At 30.0% G+C, this 17,204-nt stretch overlaps 1 protein-coding gene across 1 annotated transcript; it reads left to right on the forward strand.

Moving 5' to 3' along the window:
* The first annotated feature begins 9,872 nt into the window (after positions 1–9,872).
* LOC128183785 (uncharacterized) lies at positions 9,873–16,991 on the forward strand. Its single transcript, XM_052852939.1, has 5 exons — positions 9,873–9,917; positions 11,711–11,939; positions 15,166–15,285; positions 16,456–16,567; positions 16,842–16,991. Exons 1-5 carry the CDS (start codon positions 9,873–9,875, stop codon positions 16,975–16,977), a joined length of 642 nt encoding a protein of 213 aa, XP_052708899.1. The 3' UTR covers positions 16,978–16,991.
* Positions 16,992–17,204: the final 213 nt, after the last annotated feature.

Raw genomic sequence — 17,204 nt, forward strand, 5'->3', positions numbered from 1 at the left:
AAATTATGTAACATGTGTAAAACGATTAATGAATAATAACTCATACCATGGCATCTGAGATAATCCCTAAGTAAATTACATAGCAAATTAATCCAATGCCTGTTGAGTGATTCTAGTAGTATAAAGATAACAGGTGAGGAAATTCAATTATCTGAAACTCTATGACATTTGACGTTTTTACTATATATAAAACTTATATAAACTAGTGAATAAGATCAACTAACACTTGAACCTAACAAAAGCGTTACCTAACAATAATCATATTCAAACCCTATACATTTTTTTTCTATTAAAATCGCGCTAACATGTAGAAGAAAAACAAAATAAATAGAAATAAAATCGTTCACATGATAACCTGTCCTTTACAAAAAATTAGATTATATGGAATCAAAATGTAAATTATCATTTTAATTAAAAGAAATCATAGACAAATAGCATTGAAATTTGAATATTTTGTCATAGATTTTACAAAGCTTTTTTTTTTCAAAATATTAATATTGTGTAAAAATTGCCACGACCATCCAGCTCTCTGGATGTTAGCAGTGAGTTTTATGTGTGTATCTCAACACAGGTAATGTATTGAGAATCATGGTTTGTCAAGACGAAGTGGACATTTTTTAACTTTTATTAAAACTATTTTACGGATATCAAACCCTATTATATGCATTAGATCAAGTAGTCTTTTAAAGTTTTGCTGTAAAAGTTTTAACGCTTTTCATAGTGAAATTATAGAGTAATTTTCACGAGAATATGCAATGGCTGTAGAAATTTTCATGAGGAAACATTATATGCCTGGGTGAATGATAGTTGTAATTAGCTGGAATAGATACTTACATTGTATTCTTCGGAGATACGTATTCTGCGAAAAGCTTCCCGATCATATGTGTGAAATATGCAAGTACATGATAGTCGGAAACATACAAATTGAAATCACATGTTAAAACACTCACAAAGAGTTGTCCGGTGCCTTTTAAACTGTTGTGTACAAAAATACGTTTGGTATTTGCTAGGAAGTAAAATGCACGTGTTTCCGTATACTCAAACAACCAATTTGTGGATTTGTGGATGCATGTACAATTTGTATTGCTATCATAGTATCTTTAGTTATTTTTTTTTTACCTCCAAAGCAACACTCTTGTTACATGTAAAGTGACACGGTGATTCAAAGAGATGCTTTACTTTTTGATTAATATGACAACAAAGCTAGGAAGAGATATTCGAAATTTCATCACACGGAAGGTTTCATGCACCATACATGTATGTCAACACCTATTAGTTTACAAGTCATTAAATCTTATCTGGAAATTCCACATGTTAACTGACCGAGTTGTTTTGGACATTGACTTTATTATCACGTGGCTATGATTGCTTAGTTGACAGTAATAGTGGGACTAACACACTGCTCCATGGAGAGTACATCTTAATAAATATATATTAGTTTTTGAAAACATCATGTTGCAATAAAAGGACATTGGCTCATGATATATGCCACGCTGCAATATTTACATTCCCATTGGCTGCGTGGCTAAAAAAGGGAAAAGGGGAAGTGAAACGCCTAATTCTATTTTTCTTTTTTTAATTAGATTGATTTATTTTTAAACACCGTAATTTCTCAAATGTTCTTTTCATATCATGTATAAATATGTGGAAACCGTGTAAAAGTTCAATATTTGATAAATCATGGATTTATGTGCTTTTTAATAGCGTTAAATTAACACATGAATAATTATTCAAGAACCGACATAAACAAATCACTTTATACATAATTTTTCTAAATCTAAATTAATCTTGTTATATTAAAATTCAGAGATTGAACCGAAATAATTCAGATATCTAGACAAACTTCAAACATATGAGATGGTCGCAACAATGTACAATACCGATCGCTTACAAACAGTTATATGTATTATCTTTTTGCAATGTGTATTTATATCCATAGATATAGTTACCCGATGTGACCGTTTGACATCCTGTTGCTATATCACATAATTCCTTTCTACAGATACAGTTTGTTTGGCATCTACGACCATACGAAGGATAATAACACGGCGATGTACAATTTACACCAGTGAAACCTGGGGCACATTCTTAAAAAAAAATAAAGTTAATATTTATGAAAGATCGTGTAACCTGCTTGATAGCAAAAATACATACTTCTTCAACATTTTTGAAATACCTTCACATTTGTCAACGAGAATGTTCCAAAAGTAACCTACACAGCACCCGTTAACCTCCCTAAAAATAACAATTGACTATGAATTGACATTATCATAGAGATTAATTATACATACAAACTATGATTGCAGCAAAATATGCTTCAAGGAACCATATTAAGCCTTCAACACTATTTTGTAAAATATAACTTTATGCAGATAAATTCAATCCTAGTATTCAACTGTCTTACCCATCACATTTAGGAACATTTTCACTATTGATGTTAAACGTAATTAACAAAAGAGATAATATCCAAGGCCTCTGGAACAGAAATATTTCGGCCATTACATTATATAAATGAAAGGGATTTATTTCCTTATTTTCTCTCTCTTTATATACGTAAATATTGCCAATAAATGATGTTAACATTTACGCGAAAAAAAGTTACTAGATGCACGGGATTATTTTGCCTTTTACATTGAAAATAACTAATCTTAAATTAATTAATATGCTGAATTCTAACTTTACCTATTTTTTTGGTTAATATTTTAAACATATTATTGAGAATATAAAATGACGTGTGTTTTCAATTAAATGTTCTTTTTGTCATGAAGACAAAAGAAATAATTAATGAAAAAAATCTGTGTTCTTTAATTTCGTATCGATATTTCTGTGATTTTTAAAAATACAATACAGATATTCTAATAACACGATGTCACTTTTTGCCGATAATCAATGTTAAAACATTTGGATGAAATCGTAAGTTGAGGAAAATTTTTAATTTTATACTAAAATGCGGAAGATAAAAAGTTAGTCATATTTTGTAATGACATAGCTAATAATGAAACACATATTTTTTTTTACAAAAGCGACAAATCGTTATCAAGTATACATACATGTAACTTGATTTGAGAATTATACGATCGGGCGTTTCTGAAAAAAAAGTTCTAATTCAGTTTGTTTTTCAAATCCTAAGAAGATAATCTTCCGATAATTTACTCACATTCCATTTCACGATTTATTTTAACGTTTAACTGAGTTAAATATTTGTTTATCTCGGCAAATTATTCATGAAAGAGAAACTATTATATGGAACTACAAATGAGTATGTTAAGTTTGACTGGCTGTTTCCTTGCATAAAGCCTCGGAAGTCTGAGGTCAGTACTTTTGATGTAGCTTTAGTTTTGATCAATCAACAAAACAATTTATGAAAAGGTAACATAAAACGGTACAAAGAAGATACAATTAACGATGTAAAAGTATTCAAGGAAGCAACTGTAAACAAAGAAGTCATTTACTTATCTTCGATCTTTGGTTTTTTCTTCACTAACAATAGTGCAAATTGTTCTTGATAAATTGTACGGGATATTTCTTTTGGTGTGCGTAGGGTGACAGGATATAAAAATTAGATACTGATGTATCTAAATTTTAAATCCTGTCACCCTACGCACACCAAAAGAAATATCCCGAAGATTGATGGAATTGAAACTTTAACGTTTTATATTGTATTATGACGTCATGGATTTATTCCTTTCCTGAAAAGACTCTCGTTCCATCATGACGTCATAGTAAACGTTTCTAAGGAAAACAAGTTCATAACTTATGTACATTCACCTGAAGAAGGATGTAAATCCAGAAAGCGCTAGTGAATAGAAACTTTGGAACTGTTCATTTTCTTTTTCGTTTTTGATTATTTATACTGTGTGATATCACCTTTCACTCATTTTGGATTATATATATATACACACACATATATATATATATATATATATATATATATATATATATATATATATATATATATATATATATATATATATAACTCTCTCAAACATGATCGTTTATGTTCATGTTGGCCGTGGTTTGCGAAGATTTTCAATCCAAACCCGGCCGTTTATGTAATATTTCAGGCAAATCGCTACAACTTTAATTTATTTTGAGAACTTCAAGTCATGATAATTAACTGACAGCTCACTAATGAACAGTTGTCATAATTTTTTTAGGCAGGTCGCGATCAGTGAATATTTGATTAATTTAACTTAACAATAACTTTTCTTAAAATTGCCAGATTACCTATATTAAATGATTAATAATTAGCTACTGATCTCTGCTACTGATGACTTGACAGGAAAAAATAATGTGTTCAATATAAATACAAACACTTAACAAGCACTTTTTCGTATGTGTGTTTGGGGAGTGTTGGACATTTATGACGCATTCGCCGGTGTAACGAAGAAGATTGACCCGGGTTGAAATTTGACTCAGGAGGGGGGGGGGGGGGGGTTCAAAGTTGAAATTTGAAACTATATACCTGGGGTCATTTTTCAACAGCTTGAAAAATATTTTTCAATCCTCTTATGACATCGACACATTAAAAATTGAGCCTGTTGAAAATTGACTCTGACTTCAGAGTTTTGAATTGTCTTTAAACAGAAGTGAATCTTCCTCCGCTATATTTGCTGACTTGGGTGATTTGACATTTCAAAGGTTGAATATTTCCGACTTCAATCATTAAATTTTTCATTTGACTGAAAACGTGGTATGAAGCAACCTTTATTATTATACTTTAATGTTTAATACTGAAATCTGATTGGTTTAGACGCAGTTAATAATCCGTTCTATTACCCTCAGATTGATTGATATTCTTTGTTGTTATAATCTATAATTAGCAAACCCACATATTCAACTTAACAACAGATTCGCGATTCAAATTTACTACAGACCACAATAGCAAATAGTCTTATCAATTGGACCTTTTAATGTGAATGAAATCCCGCTAAAGGTTTTACAGTTTTTTTTAATATCATAGAATTGCTTTTCTTCAAATTTTTCTTCAACTAAGAATATATAGTACAACTCCTTTTTGTTTAATGATGATGAATTTGGATTTTGAAGTTAACAGACGAAGTTATAAATTGTATGTATTATGTCTGTTTACGACTATTTCATATCAAGCTAAATGGCAAAATGTCAGGGGCAATGTCAGAATGGTGTATATTACAAAAAAGGACTATATATGTGATCAAATAGCCCCCCCCCCCCCCCATTTTAACCAATTCTTATGTAGTATCCAAAAATTGTCTTACATATTAGACTCAACATTAGTCACCGTTGTCCCTGACCTGTCAATCTATGACATCACTTTAGTAGATTTTGTTTGCAAAATAATGTAAATGTTGTCATTTTTTTCTTGATATTTTGCCTTTGTAATTATAGGTATACTCAAGTACGATTTTAAAATTCGATTATATATTATATAATTATATTATATCATATCATGAAAGGTTGCAAATCTATCCACTAATGCAATTGAACATGTATGCAAATGTATATCATTAGTGATCAAGGTAGTACTTATTTCACATTTTTTTTTTCTGTATCATTAGAGGTTACGATTTTGACCGCTAATGATATAAATATATCATTAGCAGACGGTTAGGTTGTTCGTTAACGATATATTATATCGTTAGTGGTCAACATCTGACCACTAATGCAACATTATATCATTAGTGGACGATGTATTATTAGAGGTTGCTTCAAAGCTGCATCAATTACAGAGCTTTCTTAGCTCCTCGGTTATTATGTAATTGTACCATTCACTCCATTTTAACCGAGGAAAAAGCCATTTTCGAAATCCCAACTGTGGCTGCAGATGATACCCATTCTAAAAGAAAGGAAACACAAAAACAAAACAAAACACCCCCCCCCCCCCCGATAACAAAAACCCCAAAAAACTAAATAACAACAAGAAAACCTAATAACGTACCAGTTTCTATACTTGTTCGAATTTAAGTATTCTAATTTATTCAAGCCCATTCGAAATTAAATGCAAAAATTAATGGTAGTATGCGAACTGACTAATAACATGTTTTAACGATTTTAAAGTAGCAGTGTTCATACACTCGCATACCTTTTCTAGAAAATAAGAAGAAACAGTTTTTAAAAGTGGGAGGGCAGTTTTTTCGTTGTCTTTTCTACCAACCCAAATAATTAATAACTATACGCCATTTAAGAAATACGAATACCCTACAAATTAGTCAACGTGTATTTGAAATGCATTTTCAAAAAAGAGGCTATAGTGAAAATGAAATCAACACAAGTAAACAATATGTTCTTGCAAACTATAACAGAGATAGTTCACTGAAAAAAAAAATAAAACTTAAAAAGTGAAATTTTCTCTTGTTTTTGTTACAAAATACAAACCTGGTATACGGCATCTAAAAAGAAAACTGACTTAATAGTTGGCACATTCTTACAAATAATAAGAACATGTTTTCTCAAAATTACCTATAGATTTCTCCAAACGTAATACAAATATTGGTGATACTCTCACAGCATTTATTAAACAATAATTGATTTATGCACATATACAGACAGTTATGCAAATTAACTCCTGATGAGGCGGATTTGCAGTGAAAAAAAAAAGAATACCTAAATTATAATCTGATTTCTGTTTGAAAACCATTGAAGTCTCATTAATCTCGTATCACACCGACTAAACACAAAATTAGTGAAGCGTCAAGTGAACGGAAGTATACGGCTGATTTTTAAATCGTTCTCAAATTTGAAAGTTATATAAGGTTAGTCTTGTCGAAATAACACTTTTTATAAATTAGGCCTATATTTTTTATTCTCATTTAGGAGCTTGCTAATATCTAACATCCTATTCTATGACATTTTTGGTTGGTCAGGAAATGGTCCCGTCACAAACTAATTGATCTTTAGAATTAATTTGGCTAACATGACCACTAGCCTGGTCGATTGTAATGCAATCGTTCAACATTAATGTATTTATAAATACCAAAAAGAACTAAATAAATTGTGATTAAAGATATTGTAACATCTTATAGCTATATGATAAAATGGCAATGTTTCTTTATTTAAGGTCAAGATCTAGTAAATGAAAGGTGCCTACAGGTTTATGGATTTCAAGATATAAATTCTTTCAATGATGCTTTATAACAATAGCTATGTTTGATATGATGTACCGGGACATAATGGTTTGGTAAACACAATGAAAAATCACGTTTTTAACTATCAGTTTCTGTGTTATATTAAGGAAATAAGTAACAAATTTCGGAGTTTTGTCCTCTTTTGAGTGATAGAATATATCTAGAATGCCTACAGTTTGTCCATAAACGGTATCAAACAACGTTTTGACCTCCCCTTTAAAATGATTTAAAGTTTAATATAGATATCGGGATTAATTTTCCCATGATCTAATTTAGAATATTGAGGAAAGGTTTAATTTTATTATATAATTCTTTTAAAGAACAAGATTTAACACATCGATTATGACGTCATAATGGTTCTTGCAGCAAAAAGACACTCTAGAATCATTTACTAGATATTGACCTTAAAAAGTCAAGAACCTTTTGTTGAAGATGAACATTGCTGATCCTGGTAGATTTTGTTATTTTCAAACCTACATTTTGTCGTCTGCCTTTACATTGATAACGTAAAACGTTTCGACACGAACGTATTCAAGGCAAATTTTAAACGCCAAGGTCATCCATGAATGAATACCAACTGAAAGCGTTTTTCTCTATAATGAATATTTATCAAATACTAAAAAAATTTCACCAGAATACATCGATATCCACGAATTCTCATCATCATCGAATTATGAAACATAAGACTGATATATTCATCATTCAGACAACTACAATATTGTGTTTCTATGTTGCAGAACATAACATCATGGACCCCCCCCCCCCCTACCACACCCCATGCCATGAAGTAAATTGAGTCTATACTTTACATTTTGTTATCAATTATTGAATAGCTATCACGTTGTGAATGAGAACAGATCGTGACTGGTTGTAAACAGATGACGATATTTTGACCTACTAGTACATACGTATCCAGACAGGTTCGCTATTTTCTATAAATAAAATCATGATTTTGCATGTGATACCGATATAGAGTGCAAAATTGTACTTAGTTATATAAGAATGCTATAGATATTCCAACACAATGTAAGTAATAAATATAAATCACTGAGAGAGTGCTAATATTTTTCTCCTTTAAAAGAAGAACTCTATATATAACAAGGAAAATAACAAAATTCAAAAGGTAAACAATATAATTTTTTTTCTTAAATTACATAATTTATAGTTTAACAAATCATTATATAAAAACTTGTTAAGGAGATCTGCTTATTAATTCGTTGACCATTAAGTCTCCTTAAATCTATGCTATATTACACTATACCATAATATCCAGTTTGGGGTCATCTCTATTTTTACGTAATCGGTTTGAAAATGTAATTAAAGTACTTTAATATTGTATACACATATTTTTGTTTTGGAGGTCAATATGTTGATTTAGCTACCTGAGAAGTGAAATATTGTACCTTATATTTTATATTACATATTCGGATTTACAAGTTTACATGTCTCGATTTTTGAACACGATTACCCTCTATAGGTTAGATGTAGTTTTATCGCTGCGCACACATTTTCAATCGGGTTGATATCTTTTAAAGAAGCTAGTGTTTTCATCATCTTGTCCAAGATATTCTTCTGATGCATCCACCCCTTGGTTGACTTGGACACATGTTTGCTGTCATTATCCTAAAATATAATGCATAAAAAATATCTGTTGATAAACGTGTAGAGATATCAAGAAGAAAAATTATATAAGTACTAAATGGTTTTACATTGAAGAAATTTGCAATTGTGTTATAAAATTCAATTACCTGATAGATTCGGAATCTATTTGGAATTTTTTCTCTGCAAAAAGGATAAGGTTCTTCTCTATGATCCCCTGGTTTATGGCGTGATCCATTGTCCCAGTAAACATACAAATGTATGTTCTCCTTTCGTAGGAAATACCTCCCCAAACGTGTACCTTAGTAGATATAATTTACAGTTTTAATTATTTTGTTTAAATTCAAATAATAATGATACATGTTACAATATATATTAATTCCTTTAAATGTATATAACAATTTAACATGCATACATGACGTTTAATAAAATTCTTCAATGTGATTTGATTATTTTAATGCTAGTTTTCATCAAATTTAAACCAACTTTTTAAAAAAAGCATATATGCAACACTGAGATTTTCTTTACCTTGTAAGCATGTTAAGGACGACTCTTTCTAGATGTTTTCTTCTATATATCCCAGGATTTTTGAAAAACATGGATTCTTCCAGCTGAGCACATCATTCTCTACTGTTGTTTCGTCAGTGAAAATCACACTCTTGAAGTCTTCTTTGTCGTCAACAGCTTTCAAACTCCACTGCAATCTCTCCTGTTGATAAAATGCAGGATTATAAATGTAAATCAAACTAACATTTGAATATATATAAAAACTACATAATTAACATGTCCAGTACAATCATTAGATTTATCTATGTAGCTTAAATTACCTACAAAGCTTTATTCACCTAATAAAGTAGGTTTATTTAGTTATTCAATCATACTTTTTTAAATGGACATTCCTACAAAAAAGTCGCACTTAGGTGTAGCAGTAAGGTTTAACTTAGAACTGATATAAAAACAAGTCATGATAAAATCACTCTTGAAAATAATGCTCGTTCACGAAATTGCTGTAAGAGGTTTGAAAGTAAATAATGTATAACTATTTATGTGTTACAAAACAGCTACATGTACTTCATAAATGGAGAAGCAAAGAATAACAGTTCTGGTTATCTTGATAATTGATTGATTATGATTTAGCACAATGTGAAGTTAATATCACACTTAACCATGCCCCATCACACAAAAGGAGTCAGACAATTACCCAAACAGTATGTAAGTAATTGTTTATTTAAGTGTCACATGCCAATATTACAAATTAAATTTCATACATATACAATACATTATTACTTATTAGGTTTGTTACTGATTGACTACAGAAAAACATCGGGTTGATCAATCTCATTGATGGCGAGGCCAAAAAAACTTATATTTCTGTAGTCAGTCAGTAACACGCCTAATACCCGGTAAGTGTTTTGTTTTCCCTTGGACATTCAAATGACACTTTTAATCATAACTAGCGATGACCTACGCAAACCCATGTATAAGGTTGCCTAGCATCTCGCCCAAATAACGTTTTAAGTCATCTAACTTCTTCAAAATTATGAATCCCACCTTTCAAAAACTCTTAGAAAATCTTCGCTTCACTAATGTCTACCTACACAGTTTTGTTGCTATTCATTTTTAAGCGTTTTCACCCTTTCCTATTTCTATTGACTTTGGAACTCTTCATACAAAGAAGGCGTGTTTCTTCAAATCTCATATCATACCATAGCATTGCATACCATACCATAAATGTATCTTTTAAATTCTCTCACAGCATAACATACAACTCTCATTGTATAGCACACAACTCTCATATCATAGCATACGAATCTTATACCATATCATAGCAAGAAATTGTAAAAGATATGTATGAACTGACTGTATTGGTTAATGTTTGATCACGTTTGTTTTGAGACTGAGTTAAAACGAAAGTTGTATAATGAAAGCGGAAGGGTGTAGTATATGATTCTAAACAAATTTGATTTTAAATTGAGGGTTAGAGTTTTGACAAAACATATGGTGATTATCACCAAAGTTTATCATAATTAATGAAAAACATAAACAAGAATCAATAAGTGAACAAAAAATGTTGAGAACGACTTTGCTCTACATGTTTATCCATTATTTAGTAAAGGTACTGGTTATATTAAATTTCTTCTGTTCGTATTGCATACAAATCTCATTTTAATTTTTAAATCAAAAATGTTACTTATCTTGTAAGATATAAAAAGACTTAAAAAGACCAAAACTTCGCAGACCAATTTGTTTTATTATTTTCTAGTGTATCTGCTGAAGTAATATACATGTCATTGAAAATATACATCTTGCTTAAATGACACATATTCATGTTATTTTAGTTTGTTAATGGTTTGGATTTCAATAACATAAATTTATATCTACGGTGTTTGTACTGTTACATGTATAAATATTTTTATCGGTGTTAATCTTGCATGAACTTGTTTTTCTAACATTGAATAAAGTATACCACATATCTTGAGAATACAAAATGGGCACCCCTTTATAAACAAAACTTGTCTAAGATAAAAGTATAATGAAATGTAGTAACTGGTTATTATCAATATTTCATTTTTTTCAAAATATTCTTTATTGTTTAAAGCATATAAAAGCTGCATTGTTGTCAAAGTTTCATTAAATATGTATCTTGATCGCTTAGTTGACACATATTCGTGTACTATTATTTGAGTTGGATTTTTAAAGACATTGAACGTTAGAACGCATTTAATGTTACAAAATATATCTGGTTGAAAAATGGCTTTATATTTTGACACATCTAACTTTTATTTAAATTGATTTAGTTTTGTTTTGAATCATTAGATTTTAGCAACGAGTTTTGAGGGAAAACTGACTGACTTTACATTTTTAGTGCTGTATGTGTTGATTTGGCAAACGGATATTTTCTAATGAAGTGGTTTATTACTTTTAGTGCTTATCGCTACAACATTTATAGTTTATAAACTTCACTTGTGTGAAAATAGTATTGATGAAATTTGCTTTATTTCAAGACACAAGGGAACAGCCATTACTCATGCGATATATCCAACAAAATTATGCGGATTGTTAAAAAATGCCCAGAGAATGAGGTAAAATGGAGGGAGGCAGCAGCAAGAATGAACTGTACAATATATGCCAATCAGTGTGATGAGCCTGAGAGACTTGTGTACCATTGTGTTATCAATACATTTGTTAACCAGACCCTAGAAGTATGCGCATATGCACAGAACATTTTACAAGGTTTCACAAAGATCTTTTTTTTTACCAGTAATTACAGCATTTACTTATTTTTGTATATTTTAGATGTTGGTCACCTTAGTCACTTTGGTGATCATTGCTATCTGTTTTTGTGCAACGTCGTCTGTAGTGCATTAAAATTCGAAAACTTTCACCTTGTCCTCCGAAACTACTAGGTATCATGCATTCATAAAAATATTGAACTAGTGTTTAATTTGTGATCTCAAAGGGTCATACAGTTTGAGTGAAAACTGTATATATCTTTGTAATCTTATTAGAATCTTTTCTACTACTCGACTTTCAGCAGACAAACTGAGTGCAGTGTTAATCTTGGCAAGAAAGATTACTGCAAAAAAAGCTAAAATTGCAAAAGTGTTAGCTTAAAGTCCAGGAGTTCTGGTGTTGATTTAGAGTTTAGTCAACATTTATTGTTTCTTGAAAAAAATCTTCTTTCTTAAGAATGTGGTAATTTGTTATGGTGAGCAAGAAATCCTTATATATAATTGTGAAAATTTGGGCTATGTACCTTGGTGTTAGGGCGGTGCTCTGGTGGAAATAAAGTAATTATGCAATTATTCGGTATAAAATTTTCTGTTTAATAGGCATCTAACAGGCAAACTGAGTGAATTGTTAGGATAAACAAGCGGACGACTTGAAAAAAATATTGTATGAAATACAATGTCCCCGCATCAGCGGAAGTAGGGGAAAGGATGGGACTCTTCTGGTCATATATTGAATTTGCATCATTTCTTTACAAATCCTCTCCTTAAGTACTAAACATTTAAAGAAAGACTGAGCTTATGGTTTTGAAGAGCAAGGCTTTTTATACTACAATTGTGAAAATAATGGCCCCTGGATCAGCGATTTAAGTGTTAGTAATGTATTTTTTTTATACATATAGTGAATATGCATTATTTTTCTCTTCAAAACCGTTCTTGTCTATTCGGTACATCTAGGAATCTAGTGGTGAAAAAGTAAATATTTGTTTGTCTTTAGATCTTTTTCCCAAGTTACAGATCTTTAAAAAACAAAAATATTGTTTGATAAATAAGGAAACATATTCCAAAACTGGAAAAATTATGGTCCATTAGTCAGTTGTTTTGGTTTATGGGCGGGGCTCTCATAGAAACATATCTAATATGCATGATTATTTTTAAAAATCTTTTATTCTATAACTTGGCATCGAGCAGAAAAACTTAGTGCAGGATTAAGATAGGAATGGAAGCTTATAACATAATTATGAAATTTACATTTATTTAAATAAAACACAAACATATTCCCTTTTATTGGACATCTACCAGGCAAAGTAATCGCATGGATAGAATGAGCAAATAATTGTCTTCACACAAAATGTAAAATTAGTTGCCCAACGATCATTGGGTCGTATACAAGAGCAGGGCTCTTGCCTTGATATAGTAAGATATGGACATGTGTTACTTTTTCTATAAATTTTCTTCTCTTTGTATAGGTAACGATATAAAAAAAGGTTTTTAGTAGACGATAACACAATAATCCATTTCTTTCAAATTTAATCCAGAGCGCGTTCGCCTGATCGGGCGGTTACAATTTGAAATCCACTGAAAAACCGATCACACGAAAGCGCTCTGTATTAAATTTGAAAGAAATGGATTAGTGTGTTATCAACTACTGAAAACCTTTCTCTCTCTCTCTTTCTCTCTCTCTCTCTCAAAAGATAGAAAAATACTTCTTAAAGATAGATATAATCGTGTTTTAGTTATTATACAGTGAACTAAGACAAATATTTGCAATTCGATAAATGCGATATAGGGATGTTCCAGATAGAATTATCACTTATAAGACACATTTCTGAAAAAAAATAACAATAAGTGCATATCGTATTTATTGTTAAGTATTTCCTTGTTCCGTTTATTTAAAAAATGTTTAAAAAAAAAATTGCATTATTTTGTGTCAGTGTAATCCATATTAAAATGAACCAAACCAAGTTGAAATGCATACAACAAAATGGTTACTTTATGCATGACATCATAGAATCATGTATTTGTTATTGTTAAGACATGTATCACTATTACCAAAAAATGTGTTGGTGATACTCTTTATAGATAGCAAATGTTACGATTCAAATTTAAGTAAAAACAGTATCTTTTATAGCTGCAACTAATCATTACTTTTCAGAGTTAGCTCTAGCTTAAACTGTGCTTTATTTTATATTTTTATTTTTTATTTTTTGTATGCTGTATAAAGTTTAATTATGTTATTTCGGGAATTCTGATTGGTATTTAATAAATATACAAATCTAAACATTTTAAACAATATCTCTAAATGTTGTGCGTGAACTATTACACTTTGAAACGCAAACTTAAATTAGTTTTGATTAATTCTATAAATGATACAAAATGAAACAATTTAATTACGATTCTGTCATTTTCAACCATGAATATCCTTTTAGTCATCTTTTATTTTATTCTGGAATAAAAACAAATGTCGATTATTCATTTAATTGTAAAAACATTTTTTTGGGGGAGCAATCATACATGGCATTTATGATTGTTTATATTATATTACCATTTTTCTAAACACCAATGACAACTTATTCTAAAACTTGAAGCTGCTTGGTCCGATTTTTTATCAAATTTTATGCACGCTTTTAAATGATGGTTATGCTTAGTATATGTATAATAATAGACATTGCAGTTGTTTTCCCAGTCAATTAAGCCAAATTTCAATGAAGAAAAATACGTACACATTATTGCTAACAAAACAAACGACATTAAAGGGTACCGCGTTATTTCGCCTCATGTGAAATTTCACCCCTGACGACGAGGCGGGTGTAGTTGTATTACGACTTTGTCATCGCTTTGAATAAAGGTCGAAATGATCTGACAAATTACAAATAAACATGTGTACGTTTTGTTCGCTAATATTTCTGAAGTTTGTTTTCTTTACAATCGATGCAGAGCATGCGTGTTGAATGACCCCAATCATTCGGGGGACGAAACCAAATGGTTTCTTTTTCTAAACATTCCCGTGATGCATTTTGGTTTGTTTTTTCGTTTGCCCAAAGAAAAATTATTTTTATTTACTTTGAATATTTCTAACTTTGAAAGGAGATTGATTCTGCTGGTGTAAATAGGAGAAAGTCCATAACTTTCTACGATAAATGGTTTGTATGGGAAAAAAATTGATACTGTAATAACAAATAAATCGGACCAAGCAGCTTTGATAAATGTTTTTATTTTTACGTTTTTAGGTCATTGCACTGAATATAATATCCGTGGAAATATCATTCAACCAAACGTCAGAACAAATTGCAAGGCATTTTCCCAGAATCCTTGCCCACAATTGTATAATTCAACCGAAGCTTACAAGTGTGAGTTTATTTTCAACATTATGAATAGAATAGAATAGATTGTTTTAAAGATTTTTTTTTCAAGATTAATAAACTGCAATATCCAAAAGTTGGCACAAGTTTATTGATATATTGTGAATTCTAAATTGTACATATTATGAACCCAAACGGTTAGAAAGAGATTGCCATTAAAATTCTTATCAAAATCAAAAAAAAAAAAACAACCTGTTAAAGTAATTTGTAAAATTTGTAATTGAATCAAGCTATTATTTAGATTTTTCAAATAAAGTCACCATTAACCTTGTTGGTTAGTTTCATATAAAGAAGTTTATTTCTTCTCAAGTTGAAAATAAATTTGGTTGTTATCATCTTTGAAGGAAGGTAACTCAAATGTTTTCAAGACAAGACAGGACTTAACCTTATTTTAGGCAGAACTAATAAAAACGAAATTACAAAATTAAGTTGATTACTTTCAAAACCATTAACAAAAGTATCTCTTAATCTTTTTTTTACAATACATCTCGATTACGCGTGAATAAAGTTTCTTGACATGATAGATTAAGATTTATCAAATTATGATGCCAAAAGGTTGGAAAGTGGCCCTAATTGAGTTCGAAGTTTAGTATATGTATAAATTGAAAATAATTTTCGAATCATTCTTTTCATTAATACGAATGCTGTATTGATTTAAATCATAAAGGATAGAGTTATTGTGCATGCAATTTAAGTAGGGCAAACCGTGTACCCTGCTGGTCAAAGAAAAACTCAGGAGGGAAACTTAAATAGTTAATATCTTATATAAGCTTTTTTATATAAAATATATTAAATATAATTCAAATTATGACCCCTCGATGCGATTTTAGGCAAAGTATTTGTTTATGGACAATTTTAAAGAACGTTGCAAAAACCAAAACTTTTATAACATATTAAAGAACAAACAATATTGACGTTTTACATGCAAATAATGTTTTTTATTAATTCTTCTCTGTTTAGAAGAGATTTACATCTAATAATGAAAAGTTAGTAAAATTCGTTCTGTAGAAGAATTGTTATGGCTTTGGAAATTGGCATGAAAGTAATATGTTGTATAACTTATAGCAGATATATTTATGTTTCACAGCTGTATTGCTCTGATAAAGACAGAACCAGTTGCACTGAAATTTACAAATCTTGAAATCGTTGAAATTTCAGATCAAGGATGCTATGAGCTGACCAGAGAATTGAGTACAAATTCGCAACAAACAGAATATGGAATAAAACGAAACGTAGAAACGTCATCATTAAAAAAGGGTCATGAAAATTTGTAAGTAGAACAGTCTTTAAAAGAATTTTGTATATATAGTAAAAAAAAATAAACACCGTTGCTTATTAACATAGTAAACTTTACTTATAAGTTGATTTTAAAAATATTGCAAAAGTAACAATAAATAGTCTGGCGTTTATTGTTTAGAAGCATTTCATATCCGAATGTAATATGAAGGTTAAAATATGTTTCATCAACGGGATTATAATTCCACCGATATATGATTGACTTCTATTAATAGGTTATTTCAATATTTTGAATTTTATAATTAAAGGTCAATAAATGAAGATACGCATGGAGGGAGCAGTAATTCAGTGGTAAAAATCATTGTAGTCGGTGTATATGCAATGATTTTATCGGTTGTGGCTGTGGCTGCCTTCAGTTTATATTTGAAAAGAAGAAGTCGTTGAACGAAAATTGGAAATGAATGGTAAATAGTACAAATATCATTTAAATGTAAAGTATATCTAAAATAAATTAATCATTTTTTAAAAAAAATATCTGTTTTAAATGTTGTTACTATTGATCTTAAAATCTCAAGTTAACTGACTTAGGTCCGTTAGAATTATGCAAATCACAATTAATATTCATGATAAATAGTAATATTTGGAAAATTAAATTCTAATATTTGTAAGCC

Source organism: Crassostrea angulata, chromosome 5, assembly GCF_025612915.1.
Source record: "Crassostrea angulata isolate pt1a10 chromosome 5, ASM2561291v2, whole genome shotgun sequence".
NCBI lineage: Eukaryota > Metazoa > Mollusca > Bivalvia > Ostreida > Ostreidae > Magallana > Magallana angulata.

Coding starts and splice junctions, on each gene's coding strand:
- LOC128183785 (XM_052852939.1), top strand. CDS start 9,873: ATGCCCCATCACACAAAAGGAGTCAGACAATTACCCAAACAGTAT. Junction 9,918..11,710: donor GACAATTACCCAAACAGTAT/GTAAGTAATTGT, acceptor CTTTATTTCAAG/ACACAAGGGAACAGCCATTA. Junction 11,940..15,165: donor TGCACAGAACATTTTACAAG/GTTTCACAAAGA, acceptor TTACGTTTTTAG/GTCATTGCACTGAATATAAT.